This window comes from Malaclemys terrapin, chromosome 4 (assembly GCF_027887155.1).
Source record: "Malaclemys terrapin pileata isolate rMalTer1 chromosome 4, rMalTer1.hap1, whole genome shotgun sequence".
NCBI classification, from domain to species: Eukaryota; Metazoa; Chordata; order Testudines; family Emydidae; genus Malaclemys; species Malaclemys terrapin.
Genome location: NC_071508.1, coordinates 6,469,895 through 6,488,702, shown reverse-complemented (window position 1 = coordinate 6,488,702; position 18,808 = coordinate 6,469,895). Strand labels below are relative to the sequence as shown.

The window sequence follows — 18,808 nt, the reverse complement described above, 5'->3', positions numbered from 1 at the left end:
GGTGGGCTCCGGGACTAGGATGGCCCAGTGGTTTGTGCCCTGCACTGGGACTCGAGAGACCTGGATTCAGTTCCCTGCTTTGCCCCAGATTTGCTGGGTGACCTCGAGCAAGTCACTTAGGTGCTATGCCTCAGTTTCCCTTCTGCCCACTGGGGATAATAGCCCTGCCCTGCTGCCAAGGAGACATGCGTTAGGGACCGTGAGGCGCCCGGATACTGCCAGACTGGAGAAGGTCCCAGAGAGCAGCCAGGCTGTCAGCTTGGAAAGTGCCTTGTCACACGTCGTTTCCTTCCGCTCGCCTAGTGCAGATCTTAAAGTTCCTCTGCATTCACAGGCCCGACTTGATCGACTTTAAGAACCTGGAGCATTCGAACGCCCGGCACAACTTGGAGCACGCCTTCAGCGTGGCCGAGCGGCAGCTGGGCATCACCCAGCTCCTCGACCCGGAAGGTAAGGGCCCCCTGGCTCACATGTACCCCACTCAGCTGAGGTTACTGCAATGCACTCGGCTCTGTCTCACCCTGACCTCGCACAGGGTCGGAGCTGCATGGCATAACTTAGTGCAAAATATTAAAGGCCACCTTAAAAATGAAACAATGCCTTAGTGGTTTGTGCAAATTGCACGCCCCCCCCCCCCCCCCCACTATGATGTTAGGGAGGAAGTGTTTCCTAGTGGGTAGAGCACTGGACTGAGTCTTTTGGTTCTATTCCTGGCTCTAGTGGGTGACCTGGGGCAAGTCATGGCCCTGCTGTGCCTCAGTTTCCCCATTTGTTAAAAAAATGGGGATGATGCTCCTGCCCGGCTTTGGAAGGTGCTTTGGGATTTACAGAGGACACGTGCTAGACAAGAGCCAGATGCCATTATTCATTTGTAATCTTTGTATGGAATGTCCTGCACAGGGCGCTGGAGCGCTGTAAGTTTCCCGCCTGGCCTTCTTAGAACAAGTGTAAACCCAAGACGATGTCAATGGGCTTCCCAGAAAGGATCACTTTTGGTGAAATCTTTTATCAGAACAATGGCAGGAATTTCATGTTTACCATGATCCCAGGTTTCAGGGAAAAGAGACCTTACAGCGGTGTTGTCGAGAGAGGTTTTGCTTTTGAAAATGGGCCCCTTTCAGACGCTGTGCCATGGAATCTTCTAACGGTTGTTTTAACTCGCTCTGTGTCTGCCATCGCGTGTGGGTGACACCATCCCAGCAGGTAAATGGGATGTTCCGGCACACATGACTGGGGATGACGGTTTAATGTTAGGCCTCGGTATCAAGCCAGCACTTTTGTCCCAGCGTCCTTCACTGCTTTCTCGCCCTTTCTGCTGTGCAGATGTCTTCACGGAGAACCCCGATGAGAAATCCATCATCACTTATGTGGTGGCATTTTACCACTACTTCTCCAAGATGAAGGTTCTGGCGGTGGAAGGGAAACGGGTCGGCAAGGTGAGCGTGGAGCCCTTGGCCCCCGACTCGGCGCGCTTGGGCCTTCTCTTGTGCTATGACCTTCCATTTCTTCTTTTCAGGCTTCATTGAGCCGAACGCCATTCTTCAAGTTCACAGGAAGCATATAAAATATGCACAAGCAAGGGAAACCAAGCAGACCCTTCCAAAACATAGCCTTGGAGAGCTGTATCACAGCACCTCCTCCGCAGGGATCTCCTGGGCCTGCTCTGATTTAGATCAGAGACACGTCACGGTCCGTTCTTTGGTTTAGTCCTTAATTCAAAGGGCCAGGCCCTGAGCTGGTGTGAATTGGCTCCTTTGGAGTCAATGGGTGCACGCCAGGCGAAGGTCTAGCCCAAGACGTTGATACAAAGCAGTGTATGCCAGTGAGGTACACATGAGCTCTTGTGTCTTCTAAGGGTTGTACAAATCGGTACTTACAGCGCATGTACCAGCTGCCTCTTAATCTCCTTTTGGATAAGCCAGCAGAGGCTTCTCGCGCTAGCGGGCAAAGGCAGAAAGCGAGTCCATGGCAGGGCGGGGAATTTAGATAAATCCGGGCTAGAAAGAAAGTGCAAATTCTTAACAGGAAGGGGAGTTATGCAATGGAAAAACAGACCCAGGGACGGGATGGGGTACTGAGGGGTTCGGAGGGTGGGAGGAGGATCAGGGCTGGGGCAGGGGGTTGGGGTGGGGAGTGTGTGAGGGCTCTGGCTGGGGTATGCGGGCTCTGGGGTGGAGCTGGGGATGAGAGGTTTGGGTGGGACCGAGGGGTTCGGAGGGTGGGAGGAGGATCAGGGCTGGGGCAGGGGGTTGGGGTGCAAAGGGGTGTGATGGCTCCGGATTGGGGTGCAGGTTCTGGGGTGGGACTGGGGATGAGAGGTTTGGGGTGCAGGAGGGTGATCCGGGCTAGGACTGAGGGGTTCGGAGGGTGGGAGGAGGATCAGGGCTGGGGCAGGGGGTTGGGGCCTGGGAGGAGGTCAGGGGTGCAGGCTCCAGGCAGCATTTACCTCAAGCAGCTCCCGGAAGCAGCGGCGTGTCCCCTCTCCGACTCCTACATGGAGGCACAGCCAGGCAGCGCTATGTGCTGCCCTGTCCGCAGGCGCCACCCCCGCAGCTCCCATTGGTCATGGTTCCCAGCCAATGGGGGCTGCGGGGGCGGTGCGTGGAGCGGGGGCAGCGTGTGGAGTCTATGGCTGTCCCTATGCGTAGGAGCTGGAGGGGGGACATGTCGGCTGTTTCCCGGGCGCCACCAACCGGACAGTCAACGGCCCAGTCAGCAGTGCTGACCGGAGCCACCAGGACTCCTTTTTGACCGGGTGTTCCAGTCGAAAACCAGACACCTAATCACGCTACAGAGGTCAGGGCTCTGGCCTGGGATGTGGGAGGCCCAGCCCTAACCCACCCATGCGTGGCCCGGTGGTCAGGGCTCTAGTGGAGGATTGGGGGGCCCAACCCCAGCCCAGCATGGTCCTGTGGTTCCCTTGCATACCCTCCCTGGGCACATGCACCCGGAGCGGGTCCCTGCCATGCAGGAGCACAGACGCTGCCAGTGGCAGCAGCCGGCAGTGTTCATTGTTCTCCTCTGCTTGTCGAAGGTGATGGACCACTTGATGGAGACGGAGAGGATGATTGAGAGGTACGGAGGGCTGGCCTCTGACCTGCTGACCTGGATCGAGCAAACCATCACCGTTCTCAACAGCCGCACGTTTGCCAACTCCCTGACGGGGGTGCAGCAGCAGCTGCAGTGTTTCAGCACCTACCGCACCGTGGAAAAGCCCCCCAAGTAAGCAGCTCCTGGGTTAGGAAGCCAGCTCTGCTGTACTTGCCTTCACCACTCTCTTTAAGGCGCTTTTCAGCCATCCTGCTCAATGAGCCATACAAAGGAGGTAGCCTTATCTCCAGGGTCCAGGTGGGGAAACCGAGGCACGGAGCAGCCATGACTCATCCAAGGGTGCAGCACAGATTGGTGGCAGAGCTGGGACTCAAACCCAGCTCTACTTGATTCCCACACCAGTGCCCTGCCCACTAGACCACACTGCCTCTCTTAATAATGATTCTTGACTGAAACGAATATGGGCTCGGGATCTGCTTGTAACAGTTTATGGCCTGTCATGACCCAGTAAATAGTCTGGGGTTGGAGGCTGTGGGGTCAGATCTGGCCCCCCCAGAGGGTTGGTGTTTGGGTCCTGCCTGGCACTCACCCCATAGTGACGTCTCCTGCAGCCCCTGTGCTGTGCGGCTGGCAGGGCTTGGGGCTCTGCTGCGGGCGTTACAACCTCTTCTCTGCACTTGGCCCAGTTTGCATTCATCTTTCATGAGCCTGGGTGACCAGAACTGCTCACACTATTCCAGGGGAGGCCCTACCAATGCCTCGCACAGTGGTACCTTAGCTATCCCCCGTGGAAACACGAGTAAGTTCAGCCCATAATCACCCGGATGTTCTGCTTCCGGCTTGCTGAGCCCTGAACAGCCCGCCCGTTACTGATGCCAGAGTTTGGACAGCGCTGTCCCTCAGCGACGGGGCTGGCTCGGTCCGCCCGTTGTCCGTAATCTCTCCCTTTCGCCACGCAGGTTCCAGGAGAAGGGGAATCTCGAGGTTCTGCTCTTCACCATCCAGTCCCGGATGCGAGCTAACAACCAGAAAGCGTACACCCCTCACGAAGGGAGACTCGTGTCCGACATCAACCGGGTACCTGGAACTCCTGCTTCCCACCTGCATCGGGAGCGGGAGGGGGGACGTGGTCACTTGGGGGTGGGGTGACTGCAGCTCAGGGTGACGGTCCCCAGCCAGCTTCGATCTAGCAAATAGCAGCGGAGCGGCGGCAGTATAGGTTAGCCCAGGTGAGGTTACACAGCCCATGCTGCTGTGGCTTCACCCGCACCCGAGCAGGCTAGATCCAAGCTACACGTGAGCTCTGATTGCAGCGTAGACAGGCCCTGAGACGCCGTCCAGAATGGGTGGGGGGGGGCTCACCGGCTGGCCGCACTCGTTGGCTGGACTCCGCTTTGGATGCCCGTTTTGCAGCTCGCCCATTGACCCCAGTTGTCGCCATACACCCAAGGGGAAGGGCTGGGGGGAAGGGCCAGCTGGCGTAGAGCACTTAGCCCCATGCTCAGGACGGGCGCTGCGAGCTCACATGGAAGCCAGGGAGACTTAAACACGCCCTTAACATTAGGCGTGTGCTTCCCTGGCTTTCCTTAGGGCTCAGCGAGCGTTTCCCATGTAAGTACAGAGAGATACAATATAGATTTCAGTGCGGCTACAAGGGAGGGAAGATCTCGCCCCCCGGGGCCTGCTGGCACGTTGCTGAAGCAGCAGGATCAGGGCTGGCTCCCGCTTTCTTGCCGCCCCAAGTGGCGAAGAGAAAAAAAAAAAATGCCGCGATCGGCGGCACTTCGGCGGCGGCTCTACCGCGACTCTTGATTCTTCGGCGGCAATTCGGCAGCCAGGCCTTTCCTCCGAGAGGGACCCGCCGCCGAATTGCCGCCAAAGACCCGGACGTGCCGCCCCCTTCCATGGGCCGCCCCAAGCACCAGCTGGTGCCTGGAGCCGGCCCTGAGCAGGATGTCCGTGGGGCCAAAGGCCATTGGGGGAGGCAGACAGCAGGGGAGCAGAACGCTTTCCGGCTGGTCCTGCAATGGGCCGTCTGTTAGGACCGTTATTAGCCCTTTCTGGGCCTGCCAGCTGGTTTCGCGTGCCCGGCGAAGCCTCACTCTTTCCGTGATGCCTCTGAGCAGGCCTGGGAACGGCTGGAGAAGGCGGAGCACGAGCGGGAGCTGGCCCTGAGAAACGAGCTCATTCGGCAGGAGAAGCTGGAGCAGCTGGCCAGGCGCTTCGACCGCAAGGCGGCCATGCGGGAGACGTGGCTGAGTGAGAACCAGCGCCTGCTGGCCCAGGTACGAGCTCCTGAGGCCATCTGTGCAGAGCTGCTCTCCCAAGCAGAGCGTCGCTTTACCCCACTTCTCCTCACGACCCTTCCTCCACCCTTTGTCCTGCGAGCAGCGCCCGGCTGCACTAAGGGCTGGCTGCAGCTGCTGCTGCTCATGTCCATGCGCCTGTCCTGGCCGGGACTGACCCAGGGTCCTCCGAAGCGAACCACAAGCGCAGCTACAGTGTAACTGGGCTGGAACAGTTCATATTCTCGGTGGATCCAGCCCAGGGAGGGGCCTGGAACTAGAGCCAGGCGATTATTTTGTACAAAGCCCTTTGGGGAGAAAAAGGCAGATTCGGCGAGGCGGAAATGTTTGACCGCGGCGTGGCGGTTTTGCCAAATTATCAACACATTTAAAAAAAAAAAAAATCTGGAAGAATTGAAACCTTTTGATGTTCTGGTTCTAAACGACCTTTGGTCTTCATATTTTCTTTAATTTTTATTTAAAAACAATAACAAATGTTTAAAAATGGCCCAAATCAAAACGAAATGTTTAGAAAAAACATCATTTTCAGGGCAGCCTAAAAAATTCCCTCCCCGCCCCCACCCGGACGAGTTTTCAGAATTGCCAGCAAAACGAGAAGTCCATTGTCTGCCCAGCTGTGCAGGTGACACATCCTCCCTGGTGGGTCCCACCCAGACGCTGCTCCCCCTTGGAGCACAGCCCCCTTGCTCTCTGCACTGCACACGGATATGTAAGGGCAAGGATGGGGCATGGTGGCGCGTCTGGTGCCGGTTCACGCTCCTGCTGGATAGAGATGCAGGCACCTGGGCTCCCGACCAGTGGGGTTTGGAGACTCTGTTCCCGTTAATGGTGTTGGGAAGCCCCTGCCCCACTCTCTGTGGCGCGGCTGCTGGGGGCTGCGTCTGACCAGGGCTGTCTCTGGACAGGATAATTTCGGCTGTGACCTGCCGGCGGTGGAGGCTGCCAAGAAGAAGCATGAGGCCATCGAGACGGACACGGCGGCCTACAAGGAGCGGGTGCAGGCCATCGAGGAGGTGGCCCGGGAGCTGGAGGCGGAGAACTACCATGACATCAAGCGCATCAAGGCCCGGAAGGACAACATCCTGCGGCTGTGGGACTACCTGCTGGAGCTGCTCCACGCCCGGCGCCAGCGGCTCGAGAAGAACCTGACGCTGCAGCAGCTCTTCCAGAACATGCTTCAAGGCATCAACTGGATGGACGAGATGAAGGTGAGGCTGGGGGGCTGAGCAATGCCAAGGGCAGGAGTGGAGCCTGCTACCCATGGGGCCCGTGGCCTAAGTTCCCTGTAAGCTTCGCAGCCACGCAGCAGTGCAGTAGGCTATCAAGGGCCGTGCAGGCGGGGAGAGGTGCCCCTCCCCCAGCCCCACCCAGCCCCGCCGGCGCTGCCGCTGCCAGGGAGGGGTGCCTCTCACCCGGCCCCAAGCTGCTGCAGTTAGAGAGGGCTGCGGGGGAGCCCTCTCTCCCCACCACAGCCCCATGGCAGCCTGCACCCCAAACCCCTCATCCTCGGCCCCACCCCAGAGTCTGCACCCCCAGACAGAGCCCTCATCCCCTCTTGCACCCCAAACCCCTCATCCCCAACCCCACCTCAGAGCCTGCACCCCCAGACAGAACCCTCACCCCCCCTCACCCCAACCCTTTACCCCAGCCCTGAGCCCCTTCACATGCCCCAAACCCTTCATCCCCAGCACCACCCCAGAGCCCATACCCCCAGACAGAGCCCTTACCCGACCCGCACCTCAACCCTCTGCCCCAGCCCTGAGCCCCCTCCCACCCTCTGAACCCCTCGGCCCCACCCCCACCACACATCACCTCCATATTGGTACACAGAACGAAATTCATTCCGCACATGGACGTAAAAAATTAGAGGGAACACTGCCTTTGGCCCTCTCTGGGGCCTGCTACCCACAGGCATAGGTGCCGACTCCATGGGTGCTCCAAAAAACATAGTGGGTGCTCAGCACCCATCAGCCACGGCTGTTTGGCGGGGCCCCAGCGACCAGCTGTTGGGTGGCACCATGCCGGTCAGTTATTTGGCGACTGTGGGAGGGACTTGGGGGAGGGTGGAGAGCAGCAATTGGCGGTGGGCGGGAGCCTTGGGCAGGAGGCAGAATGGGGGCAGGAAGAGGCGGTGCGAAGGCAGGGCCTTGGGGGAAGGGGCAGAATGGGGGCAGGGCCTCGGGGTAGAGCAAGGGTGGAGCCCCCCGGGGAAAAATAAAAGTCAGGGCCTATGCCTATGGGGCATGTCTCTATCATGCATCTCTTAGTCATTTATTAGCCCCTAATATTGTTGTCCCTCTGCCAAGTGGCAGCAGCTGTGGGGGCCAGGCAGGTTGGCTTCCTAATGGAGGAGAAATCACTGATGTGGGATCTGGGGTTTTTTAGTGCCCGTAGCTTATTTACCCTGTCTGTAGACCCGTCCTGGAACAGAGGTAAGGTTGCCAACTGTCTAATCCGGGGGTGAGCAAACTACAGCCCGGGGGCCACATTCGGCCCTCCAGACGTTTTAATCTGGCCCTCGAACTCCCATCAGGAAGCAGCGTCCAGGGCTTGCCCCGCTTTGGTGCTCCAGCCGAGGAGCGGGTTGAGGTCTTGCCCCACTCCACATGGCTCCCAGAAGCAGCGACATGTCCCCCTTCCGGCTCCTACACATAGGGGCAGCCAGAGGGCTCACCACACTGCCCCCACCCCAAGCGCTGCTCCCGCAGCTCCCATTGGCTGGGAACCGCAGCCAATGGGAGCTGCAGGGGCGGTGCCTGTGGACAGGGCAGCACACAGAGCCGCCTGGCCGCACCTCTGCTTAGGAGCCAGAGGCGGGACATGTCGCTGTTTCTGGAAGCTGTTTGAGGTAAGCGCCGCCCTGAGCCTGCCTCCCTGACCCCGTCCCATGCCTCAACCCCCTGCCCCAGCCCTGATCCCCCTCGTGCCCTCCAAACCCCTCGGTCCCAAACCAGAGCACCCTCCTGCACCCCCAACCCCTCATCCCCATCCCAGAGCCTGCATCCCCCGCTGGAGCCCTCCCACCCTCCACCTCCCAATTTCATGAGCATTCATGGCCCACCATACAATTTCCATACCCAGATGTGGCCCTCGGGCCAAAAACTTTGCCCACCCCTGGTCTAATTGCACAATCCCAAACACCCTTGCCCCACCCCTTCCCGAAGGCCCCACCCCTGCCCTGCCCCTTCTCTGAGGCCCCGCCCCTTCCCTCTGTCACTTGCTCTCCCCCACCCTCACTCACTTTCACTGGGCTGGGGCAGGGGGTTGGGTTATGGGAGGGGGTGAGGGCTCTGGGCTAGAGGGTGAGGCCAAGGGGTTCAGAGTGTGGGAGGAGGCTCTGGGCTGAGTGTGGGGTAGCGGATTGGGATGTGGGAGGGGGTTTGGGGTTTGGGCTCCAGGAGGGAGTTTGGGTGTGGGATGGGGCTCGGGGCTGGGCCAGGGGGTTGGGGAAGGGGTGAGGGGTGAGAGCTCCGGGAGGGAGTTTGGGTGCGGGAGGGAGCTCAGGGCAGGGGCAGGGGGTTGGGGTACAGGAGAGGGTGTGGGCTCTGTGGGGGAGCTTGGGTGTGGGAGGAGGCTCAGGGCTGGGGTTTGGGGTGCGGGAAGGGGTGAGGGGTGAGGGGTGCGGGCTCTGGGAGGACTTTGGGTGCAGGAAAGAGGCTCAGGGTTGGGGCAGCAGTTTGGGGTGCGGGAGGGGATGTGGTCTGCCGGCTCCGGGAGGGAGTTTGGGTGTGGGACGGGGTTGGGGCACAGGGCTCGGGGTGCAGGCTCTGGGTGGGCAGCGCTTATCTCAGGCGGCTCCTGGAAGTGGGGGCATGTGCGGCAGTAGCTCCTAGGCTCAGGGGGCTGGCGGTTCTGCGCACTGCCCGTTTGCAGGCACCGCTCCTGCAGCTCCCATTGGCCGTGGTTCCCCGTTCCCAGCCAATGGGAGCTGCAGAGTCGGCGCTTGGGGCAGGGGCAGCGTGCAGAGACCCCCTTGCTGCACCTCCGCCTAGGAGTCGCTCCAGACCTGAGTCTGTCTTAGCTCCGCTGTGGCGCTGGACTTTTAGCGGCCTAAAAGCTCCGGTTTGGCTTCAGTAGCCACCAGGAGATCGAGCCCGATTCCAGGAGACTCCTGGACAAACAGAGAGGGTAGCTTCTCTTTCGTGGCGTCAAAACCAGGGTAAATGATTAGCCCTGCCCTCTCGCCCTGCTCTGCGTAGGCCCGTCTCTCGTCGCCCGAGTTCGGCAAGCACCTGCTGGAAGCAGAGGACCTGCTGCAGAAGCACAAGCTGCTGGAAGCTGACATGGCCCTCCAGGAGGAGAAGGTGCGCGCCGTCAGCGCGAAGGCCCTTGAGTTTGCCAACGGCGACGGTACGTGGAAGCGGCGAGCGATGTGGCTCGTGCCGGCGGGGCCGGCTGTGGGGGACGAGGCTGGGAGAGAGCCCATCAAAGGGGCCCCGCTGCTGGCCCGTCATCACACTCTCACTTCTCTTCAACCCTGCCCCGTGCCAGCCCTCGGCTTGTTCTGCCCTTCCCTGGGTGCCTCGGCTTTTGTCTACATCCCTCCGGTGAGGAGGTGCAGGTCCCAGGGCCGAAAGCCGGCTGTGTTCTTACTTCCCCAGGGCAGGCCCGTGCATCGAAAACTCGCCGGGCCAGAGGGGGCACAGCGAGTGGGAGAGGGCCTGGAACTAGGGAGACCGGATTCAGTTCCTGGCTTTGCCGCTGGCTGCATGACGTCGGCAAGGCACTTAGGGTGCGTCTACACTGTAGCTGGGAGGTGGGATCCCCAGCTCCGTCAGCGCACTGGCCCTGCAGGAGGCCGGCCGTCGGCGCGCTGGCCCTGCGGGGGGCGGCTGTTAGCCCCCAGAGCTGGGAATGACCCCTCCCCGCTGCTGTGTAGACACAGCCTTAGTCTCTCTGGGCCCTAGCTGTGACATGGGGATGACAATCGGTGGGGAGGGGTGGCCAACTCGAGAGCGCTGCCCCACCCTGGTGGTGTGAGGGACGGGATGGCTATTGAGATCTAGAGAAGAGGCCTCCTCGGTGATGGAATTTCATGCTTTAAAGCTGCCTGCATCCTGTCCCCTCCCCCGCGCAGGCTATCGGCCGTGCGACCCCAAGGTCATCCACCACCGCGTCAGCCACCTGGAGCTGTGCCACCAGGAGCTGCTGGCGATGGCCGCCGAGAGGAAGGCTCGCCTGGAGCAGTCCAAGCGCCTGTGGAAGTTCTTCTGGGAGCTGGACGAGGCGGAGAGCTGGATCAAGGAGAAGGAGCAAATCTATTCCACCTTGGATTACGGGAAAGACCTGACCAGCCTCCTCATCCTGCAGCGGAAGCACAAGGCCTTTGAGGACGAGCTGCAAGGCCTAGGCGCCCGCCTCCGTCAAACCTTCCAGGATGGGGGAGACATGGTGGCCCAGAAGCACTTCGGCTCCTCCAAGATCCGAGGCAGGATGGAGGAGGTGAAGGCGCTGTGGGCTCAGCTCCAGGAGCTGGCCTCGTTCCGCAAGAAGAACCTGCAGGATGCCGAGAACTTCTTCCAGTTCCAGGTGGACGCGGACGACCTGAAGGCCTGGCTGCAGGATGCCCATCGCCTGGTGTCCAGCGATGAGGTGGGCCACGATGAGTCCTCCACGCAGGCTCTGGTCAGAAAGCACCGAAACCTACTGGACGAGGTGGCGGACAACAAGAGAGTGATGGACAGCCTGAGCCAGCAGGCCCAGAGCTTCCCGGCCGAGCTGCGGGGCGCCCCGGAGTTCCAAAACCGGCTGCCGGCCATCCAGGCCCTCTACGCTGAGGTGGTGTCCCTGGCTGAGGTGCGCAGGCAGAAGCTCCAGGACGCCCTGGACCTCTACACGATCTTCAGTGAGACGGACGCCTGCGAGCTCTGGATGAATGAGAAGGAGAAGTGGCTGGAGCAGATGGAGATCCCAGACACTCTGGAGGACTTGGACGTAGTGCAGCACAGGTACCTGGGCTACCACCATCAGGGACAGCCAGGTACCCCCTCCCTCTGCCCCCCTCACCCTGACTGCGACCCTCACCTAGCTAGATACACGTAGGACCTGGGGTTGTGAAGCACAGATGACCAATTCAGGGGCAGCTTCTCCTTATTCCAGCGCGTCAGGCTTTGCCCCTTCCGTCAGTGCCCAGGGTTTGGAAGTGGGGGGTGGCTCCTAGCCCCCTTGGCTCCCTTCTTTTTGTGCTCAACAGCGGGCACAGAGCCTTGCTTTGTGTGCTACGGCCCCAGCCCCATTCCTAGCCCACCCCAGCTCTGCTCACAAACATCGCGTGTCGTCGTCAGCGTTAGCGCTGCTGCTCCATCCGTCGGTGCTGGCACAGGGCTCTGGGCACTTTGCCCAGGGTGCACGCTGGCACCAGAGGGAAGGCGGCGGGGAATGCCTTGTGCCCTGGGCCTGTGCCCAGCTCAGCCAAGGAGGGGACCTTAGGCACAGCTGCTACGGAGTTGGGCAGTCCCGGCGCTGCTCTGCGAATTGCTGCCTGTGTGATTGCAGGTTTGACATCCTGGAGCAGGAGATGAGCACGCCGGCCTCCCAGATTGACGGCGTCAACCACGCAGCCGCCAGCCTCGTCGAGAGCGGGCACCCGCGCAGCAGCCGCATCAGGCAGTGCCAGGAGCGTCTGAACAACAGGTACCGCCCCACCCCTCTGCTGCCCAGAGAGCGGCACCGCCAGCGTAGAGAGCCGTACTAGCCGTGTCCCAGGCCTGCCTGTCGGGGATACGGCTGACTGGATGCTTTACAATGATCCTATCCCCAGGAGCTGCATATTCAGTGTGTGCTCATGCTAAAACCACAGTGGGTGTCCCCCATCCTGATGCTGGCTGCATTAACCCTTTGCTAGGATCCCAAGGACCAAATAAGATATATTAGAATCGGAAACGGTACAAAGAAGGGGGGGGGGGGAAAGAGGAGGGGTATGGAACAGCTTCCAGAGGAGGAGAGATTAAAAAGACTGGGACTTCTGTTAAAGAGACAACTAAGGGAGATCTATAAAATCATGAATGGTGTGGGGAAAGTGAATAAGGAAGTGTCATATACCCCTTCACGTAACACAAGAACTAGAGGTCACCAAATGAAATTAACAGGTAGCAGATTTAAAACAAACAAAAGGAAGTATTTCTTCACACAACAGACAATCAACCTGTGGAACTCGTTACCAAGGTATGTTGTGAAGGCCAAGACTATAACAGGGTTAAAAAAAGAACTAGATAAGTTCATGGAGGACAGATCCATCAATGGCTATAAGCCAATGTGGTCAGGGATGCTACCTTATACTCTGAGTGTCCCTAGCCTCTGACTGCCAGTCACTGGGATTGGATAACAGTGGATGGATCACTTGCTATATTACCCCATATAAATCCATGGCCCACATCTTGCATACTGTGTGTGACGGGTTGGACCCCCATCTGGGATGCCAACTGATGTGCTGCGGTCCCATTCGTTCCGCCCGTTCCACCAGCCTGGGCTTCCTCACCCTGTCCTAGCTGTGCCAGGCCCTCAAGCCTTCTCCAGCACACACAGGTAGGGACACACGCAGCTACAAATGGACACAGAGACACTGAGACCAGCTCTGGGTGGGAGGAATCAGCTCGGGGATTTACCCAGCCCTCACGTGCACACCCCCTCTGAGGAGTAAACCCAAAATAATATAGTCTTGCGTTGTCTAGATGAATGTGCACAGCACAAGCTCATAAAAATCGTCCTCTCCCTCAATACGGAAAGAGATATGCACAGCTTCTCCCCCCGATACGAATTGCACACACTGGATTCTGTTATCAATGAGAAATAAGTTTATTAACTACAAAAGGTAAATTGTAAGTGATTATAAGGGACAGCAAACAGAACAAAGCAGATTACGGAGCATGTAAGCTTAATACACTAAAGAAACAGGTTACACATAGTAATGTCTCACTCATGTTATTTAGGCAGGTTGGTAGAGTTTCTGCAGCTCAGAGTTCCAGTTATATCTCTTTACACGCTAGACCGGGGTGGCCAACCTGAGGCTGAGAAGGAGCCAGAATTTACCAATGTACATTGCCAAAGAGCCACAGTAATACGTCAGCAGCCCCCCCATCAACTCCCCACCCCCCACTCCCAGCACCTCCCACCCACCGGCAGCCCCGCCAATCAGTGCCTCCCTCTCCCTCCCCGCACTTCCCGATCAGCTGTTTCGTGGCGAGCAGGAGGCTCTGGGGAGGAGGAGCGAGGGCACGGCAGGCTCAGGGGAGTGGGTGGGAAGGAAGGGATGGAGTGCGGGCAGAGCCAGGGGTTGAGCAGTGAGCACCCCCCGGCACATTGGAAAGTTGGCGCCTGTAGCTCCAGCCCCGGAGTCGGTGCCTATACAAGGAGCCGCATATTAACTTCTGAAGAGCCGCATGTGGCTCCGGAGCACAGGTTGGCCACCCCTGGGCTAGACCAGGAGCGCCGCCAGCTTTTCTGCCACCCTAGGCGGCGGAAGGTCCCGCCCCGAAATGCCACCCCCCACAGAGGTGGCAGAAGGTCCCGCTGCCAAAATACCGCCGCGGTTGCCGCCCCCCAAATTGTAGCGCCCTAGGCGACCGCCTAATGGGTTGCGCCACCTCTGGGCTAGACCAATGTTCACAGCCTGGACTCACCCCTGCCTTTCCCTTCAGATGTTTTTAGCAGTCTTCCTTCCTGGGCAGGCAATGGAGGAGAGTCCTGAATGCCTTCCTTCCCAGCCTTAAATAGAATGTACAGAAGGCGGGAAGCCTTTGTTTCCAGTGGAAAAGTACCAGCAGTATCCAAGGTGGTGTTTTGTACCAGGTGACATTATCACATGACCTTGCAGCGTCAGGGCAACCATGAGACAAGATTTATTTGCAAGGTCCACAGGAAGGAACTCCTGGGAAGATGGGGATCCACAACTTCGAAGACTCATTGTCTTTTCCTAATGGTCCATTAAGGCTGATTGCTTGCTGTCTGATGGGCGTTTCCCAATCACATACCCATAAAGTTGTAATGGTTACATACACAGTCTTCCTAACTTTGGATACAGAAATGATCCATGCATACAACTTGGATAAACACATTCAGAAAATCATAACCTTTCTAATGATACCTCACATGACCCATCTTGCATAAAACATATCTTAGTTATGCCATATTTATATCATAACAATATTTCTATGACGAATATATGGGGTGTAACGTCACACTGTGCACAGATGTGGTCACCCCGTCTGAAAAAAGATATTTTGGAATTGGAAAAGGTTCAGAAAAGGGCAACAAAAATGATTAGGGCTACGGAACGGCTTCTGTCTGAGGAGAGATTAATAAATTTGGGATTTTTCAGCTTGGAAAAGAGATGACTAAGGAGGGAGCCTGGTTTGGAGAAAGTAAATAAGGAAGTGTTATGTACTCCTTCTCATAACACAAGAACCAGGGGTCACCCAATGAAATTAATAGCCAGCAGGTTTAAAACAAACAAAAGGAAGTATTTCTTCACACAATGCAGGATCAACCCAAGGAACTCTTTCCCAGGGGATGTCGTGAAGGGCAAGACTATAACTGGATTCAAAAAAGAACTAGATAAGTTCATGGAGGACAGGTCCATCAATGGCTATTAGCCAGGCTGGGCAGGGATGGTGTCCCTAGCCTCTGTTTGCCAGAAGCTGGGAATGAGCGACAGGGGATGGATCACTTGATGGTTACCTGTTCTGTTCATTCCCTCTGGAGCACCTGACATTGGCCACTGTCGGTAGACAGGATACTGGGCTAGATGGACCATTGGTCTGACCCAGTGTGACCATTTTCATGTGTAAATTTTATGTTTATATGATGCTGTCAATGCCCAGCACCAGAGAGAGACACCGCTCAGAGCTGCTTTCATGTGACACCAACAGTTTCTGATTCTAAATAATAATCTCCTTTCTTGAGAATCCAAACGTTTCCCGCTCCTGACACAGCCAGTCCCAGAGACGGGTCAGGGAACATTTTCGAAACCCCATTTGCAGAAGTGACTTAGCAGCTTCAATCTCGTTGAAGTCAGTGGGCCCTAGTCACCTCTGAAAATGGGATTCAGCTTCTGAAAGCTGTCCCCAGCCTGACCTGCGCTTGCAGAATTCTTACTGCCCAAGGACCGCAATTCCCAGCATGCCGCCTGGTCAAACAGGGCCTGGACACATTGAGTTCAGAGCCAGAAGTGACCATCGGATTGCCAGCTCTGACCTACTGCTCAGCATTTTATCCCGTTGCCCCTGTATTGATGCCAGTCACTGGTGTTTGGCTAACGTGTCTTCCTAAAAGGCCTCCAGTCTGATCTGAAGACATCAGCGATGGAGAATCCACCCCTTCCCTTGGGAGTTTGTTCCCATGGGTCACCACCCTCCCTGGTGAACATCGGTGCGTTATTTCTAATTAGAATCTGTCTGGTTTTAACTTCCAGCCACTGGTTTTTCTACCTTCCTCCACTAGATTAAATACAGAATACCGTTCTGTGTCACTCAACGCCAGCGTTTACAACCGCTGCAGGAGCTCGGACTTTGTGGCATTTTCCTGTGTGCTCACAAACTCTGATCCGCACAAATCAGTGAGGTCAGAACCAGGCCTGAGCAACGGCAGAGCCGCTGCAGTGCAAATGCCTCGTCCTCCAGGGGGCTTCGCCCACCAGGCCCCGCCCAGTGCTGGTGCATGTTTCGATTAGAGAGGCAACTGATCCAGTGTTAAACCGAACAGGCCTCTTTTTGGAAGGTTTGTCCCCCTTTCAGAACTGGGACGAAACCGGACATGGCTTTGTCCGGTATTGGATGGGGGAAATGCCATTCTGCCTCCTCTGGCTCTTAAAAATGGCATCCCCAGGTGGTGTGACCTCGCATGCACCATCACGCCGGCAGGGGTGGGCTCACACCATTCCCGGAAGTACCAAAACGTCTAGCATTCTGGGAACGTGTGAGTGGCCACCTTCATCTCGATATGAGCCGTGTGCTTTGCGTGGGGCCGAGCCCGGCGACTGATGCAGCTGAAGGACGCCATGTGTAATAACCCAGAGCTGATTTGGGGCAGGACAGTGTGTCGTGGCTGCCACGAGCCCCTGTATCTCAGCGAGCCCCAGCTCCATTTTCCTGGCAGATAGCAGGCAACCAACCGTCCGGATTTTGATGCCTCTGTTTTTGAGAGCCCAACCTGAGAAGGGACTGAAGTGATTTCACACAGGGCTGAACTCTCCCACTCTGCAAATCGGCCCTTTTCAGGGTTCTCCATTTCAACCCTGTCCTTCCCCTCCACTCCCCCAGCTCAGGACCCTCACGGCCTCAGAAGAAGGGCAGGAAGGCCTCGGAGGCGTGGCCAGCTAGGATGGGTGAGGGGCTGCCAGACTCTGTTAGGGTCTGGCATTGCCCTTTCAGATCAGGAGCATGGGCGGCCTGACTGCAGAGCAGCCTGTGGGTGGGTACCCCTGCAATCCCTGGCCATGCTTTCTTCCCAGCCACTTTGGGAACAGCCCTGGCCCAGCAGAGTAGCACGAACTGAGTTCCTACAGAGTCTGGGTTTGCAGACACTGACTGCTCTGGCCGGAGAGTGTCTGAAGCCCTTCTCTCCCTGCCTCTCCTCCTTGGCGCTCTCACACAGGGCAGGGGTCACTCGTGAACCAGGGGCTCTAAGACTGCTTGATGGGGCGTCTGCTGTGTTCTCTGCAGGTGGCACGTCTTCCAGGAGAAGGTGGGACAGCGGCGGAAAGCGGTGGACTTGGCGCTGAGCCTGCACAATTACTGCGTGGACTGCGAGGAGACCCGCAAATGGATCCTGGACAAAACCAACGTGATCCAGTCCACCCAGGAGATGAGCCGAGACCTAGCGGGCGTGATCGCCATCCAGAGGAAGCTGTATGGCATCGAGCGCGACTTGGCCGCCATCCAGACCCGGCTGGGGGTGCTGCAGGAGGAGGCCCTCCGGCTGGCTGAGGAGCTCCCTGACCTGGCCTCTGACATCTATAGCCGGCTGACCACCATCAGCGGCCTCTGGCAGGAGCTTCAGAGGACGCTGCAGAGTCAGGAGGCCTCGCTCGGGGAGGCCAGCAAGCTCCAGAAGTTCCTGCAAGACCTGGATGACTTCCAGGCCTGGCTGTTCAAGGAGCAGCAGGCCGTGGCTTCGGAAGAGGTGCCCAGCTCCCTGGCCGAGGCGGAGCAGTTCCGACAGGAGCACGCCGCCATCAAGGAGGACATCGACCAGCACGAGGGCGATTACCACAACGTCAAGGAGACGGGGGAAAGGGTGACGCACGGGCAGACGGACCCGGAGTACCTGCAGCTGCAGCAACGGCTGCAGGGTGTGGAGATGGGCTGGAGTGCCCTGTGCAAGATGTGGGACAGCCGGGAGAAGTTCCTCGCCCAGTGCCTGGGCTTCCAGGAGTTCCTCAAGGATGGCAAACAAGCCGAAGTCATCCTGAGCAATCAGGTAGGGAAGCGGCTGCATCTGTCTGTTATGATGATGATGTGCATCACTGTCCCAATGCTCTGGGAGCCCGCTGCCCTGCAGGGTCACTGAAGAGACGGAGGGGCAAAGTGAGGCACAGAAGGGGGATGGGACTTGCCCAAGGGCAGATGGTGGAGCCGGGAGTGGAAGCCAGATCTCCCGAGTCCCTAGCCATTAGGCCCTGCTGCTTCTGAAGTTCCACTCAGCCTTCCTTGCACTAGGCTACCAAGTGAGACGGTGTATATAATTGTTCCCTCATATTTAATAGACCTGATCTGTGAAGATCGAACCTCACTTTCCCTCTGCTGATGTAACCCATGCCTGTTGGGCGTGGTGCTCTGTCCCCCTCTAGCGGCACCAAGCCCACCCAGAGATTGATGAGTCTGCTACAGCCTTACTTAAGTGCCCATGGCACTTAGAGTCTCATGCATTAAACTTCAGAGGTCCCAGGTTTGATCCTGCCCGCCGACGCCCGGGGTCTGTCCGTGTTACAGAGCCCCAGGGGAGCAACGTTCTCTGTGTCAGCCGGTTGGCAGAGTTTGAAGGGCCCGTTAGATCTGCATAGCCCAGCCCAGTCAGTCACACCCTGTATGGAGGAGCCCGATAACTTGGTTTGGCTAATCAGGGGGATTCTGAGACAAGTAAGCCCTGGTGAGGTGGGATGGCCCAGTGGTTAGGACACGGGTCTGATGATCGGGAGACCTGGTTTCAATTCTTTGTTCTCTCCCAGACTCCTCATGCGGCCTGGGGAACCTCCCTTGGGCCTAGATCTTTAAAGGTATTGTGCCAAGCTGATTTAGGAGCCTGTCTTATTTTCAAAAGGGAATTAGGCACTTAGGAGTCTAAATTCAGTGCAGCAGCACCTCAGTACCTTTAACAATCTGGGCCTTAGCCGCTCTGTGCCCCTTTCCCATCTGTAAAATGGGGATAACTGCCCTATGGCACAGAGAGGGGTTGAGGATATACACGGTAAAGACTGGGAGGTGCCAAGGCACAGCGGCGCCGGGGCACCGATAAAG

At 57.8% G+C, this 18,808-nt stretch overlaps 1 protein-coding gene across 3 annotated transcripts in view; it reads left to right on the top strand.

Annotated features, from left to right (window-relative positions):
• The window catches only part of SPTB (spectrin beta, erythrocytic), a 101,715-nt gene that overhangs the window by 37,017 nt on the left and 45,890 nt on the right, over positions 1 to 18,808 (top strand). For all 3 annotated transcript variants that reach the window (XM_054028044.1, XM_054028042.1, XM_054028043.1), the window contains exons 7-16: positions 335 to 450; positions 1,324 to 1,436; positions 3,035 to 3,222; positions 4,011 to 4,128; positions 5,178 to 5,336; positions 6,263 to 6,565; positions 9,557 to 9,707; positions 10,435 to 11,305; positions 11,853 to 11,990; positions 17,015 to 17,771. In XM_054028044.1, the coding sequence (XP_053884019.1) occupies positions 335 to 450; positions 1,324 to 1,436; positions 3,035 to 3,222; positions 4,011 to 4,128; positions 5,178 to 5,336; positions 6,263 to 6,565; positions 9,557 to 9,707; positions 10,435 to 11,305; positions 11,853 to 11,990; positions 17,015 to 17,771 (2,914 nt within the window). The remainder of the gene's footprint in view (positions 1 to 334; positions 451 to 1,323; positions 1,437 to 3,034; positions 3,223 to 4,010; positions 4,129 to 5,177; positions 5,337 to 6,262; positions 6,566 to 9,556; positions 9,708 to 10,434; positions 11,306 to 11,852; positions 11,991 to 17,014; positions 17,772 to 18,808) is intronic.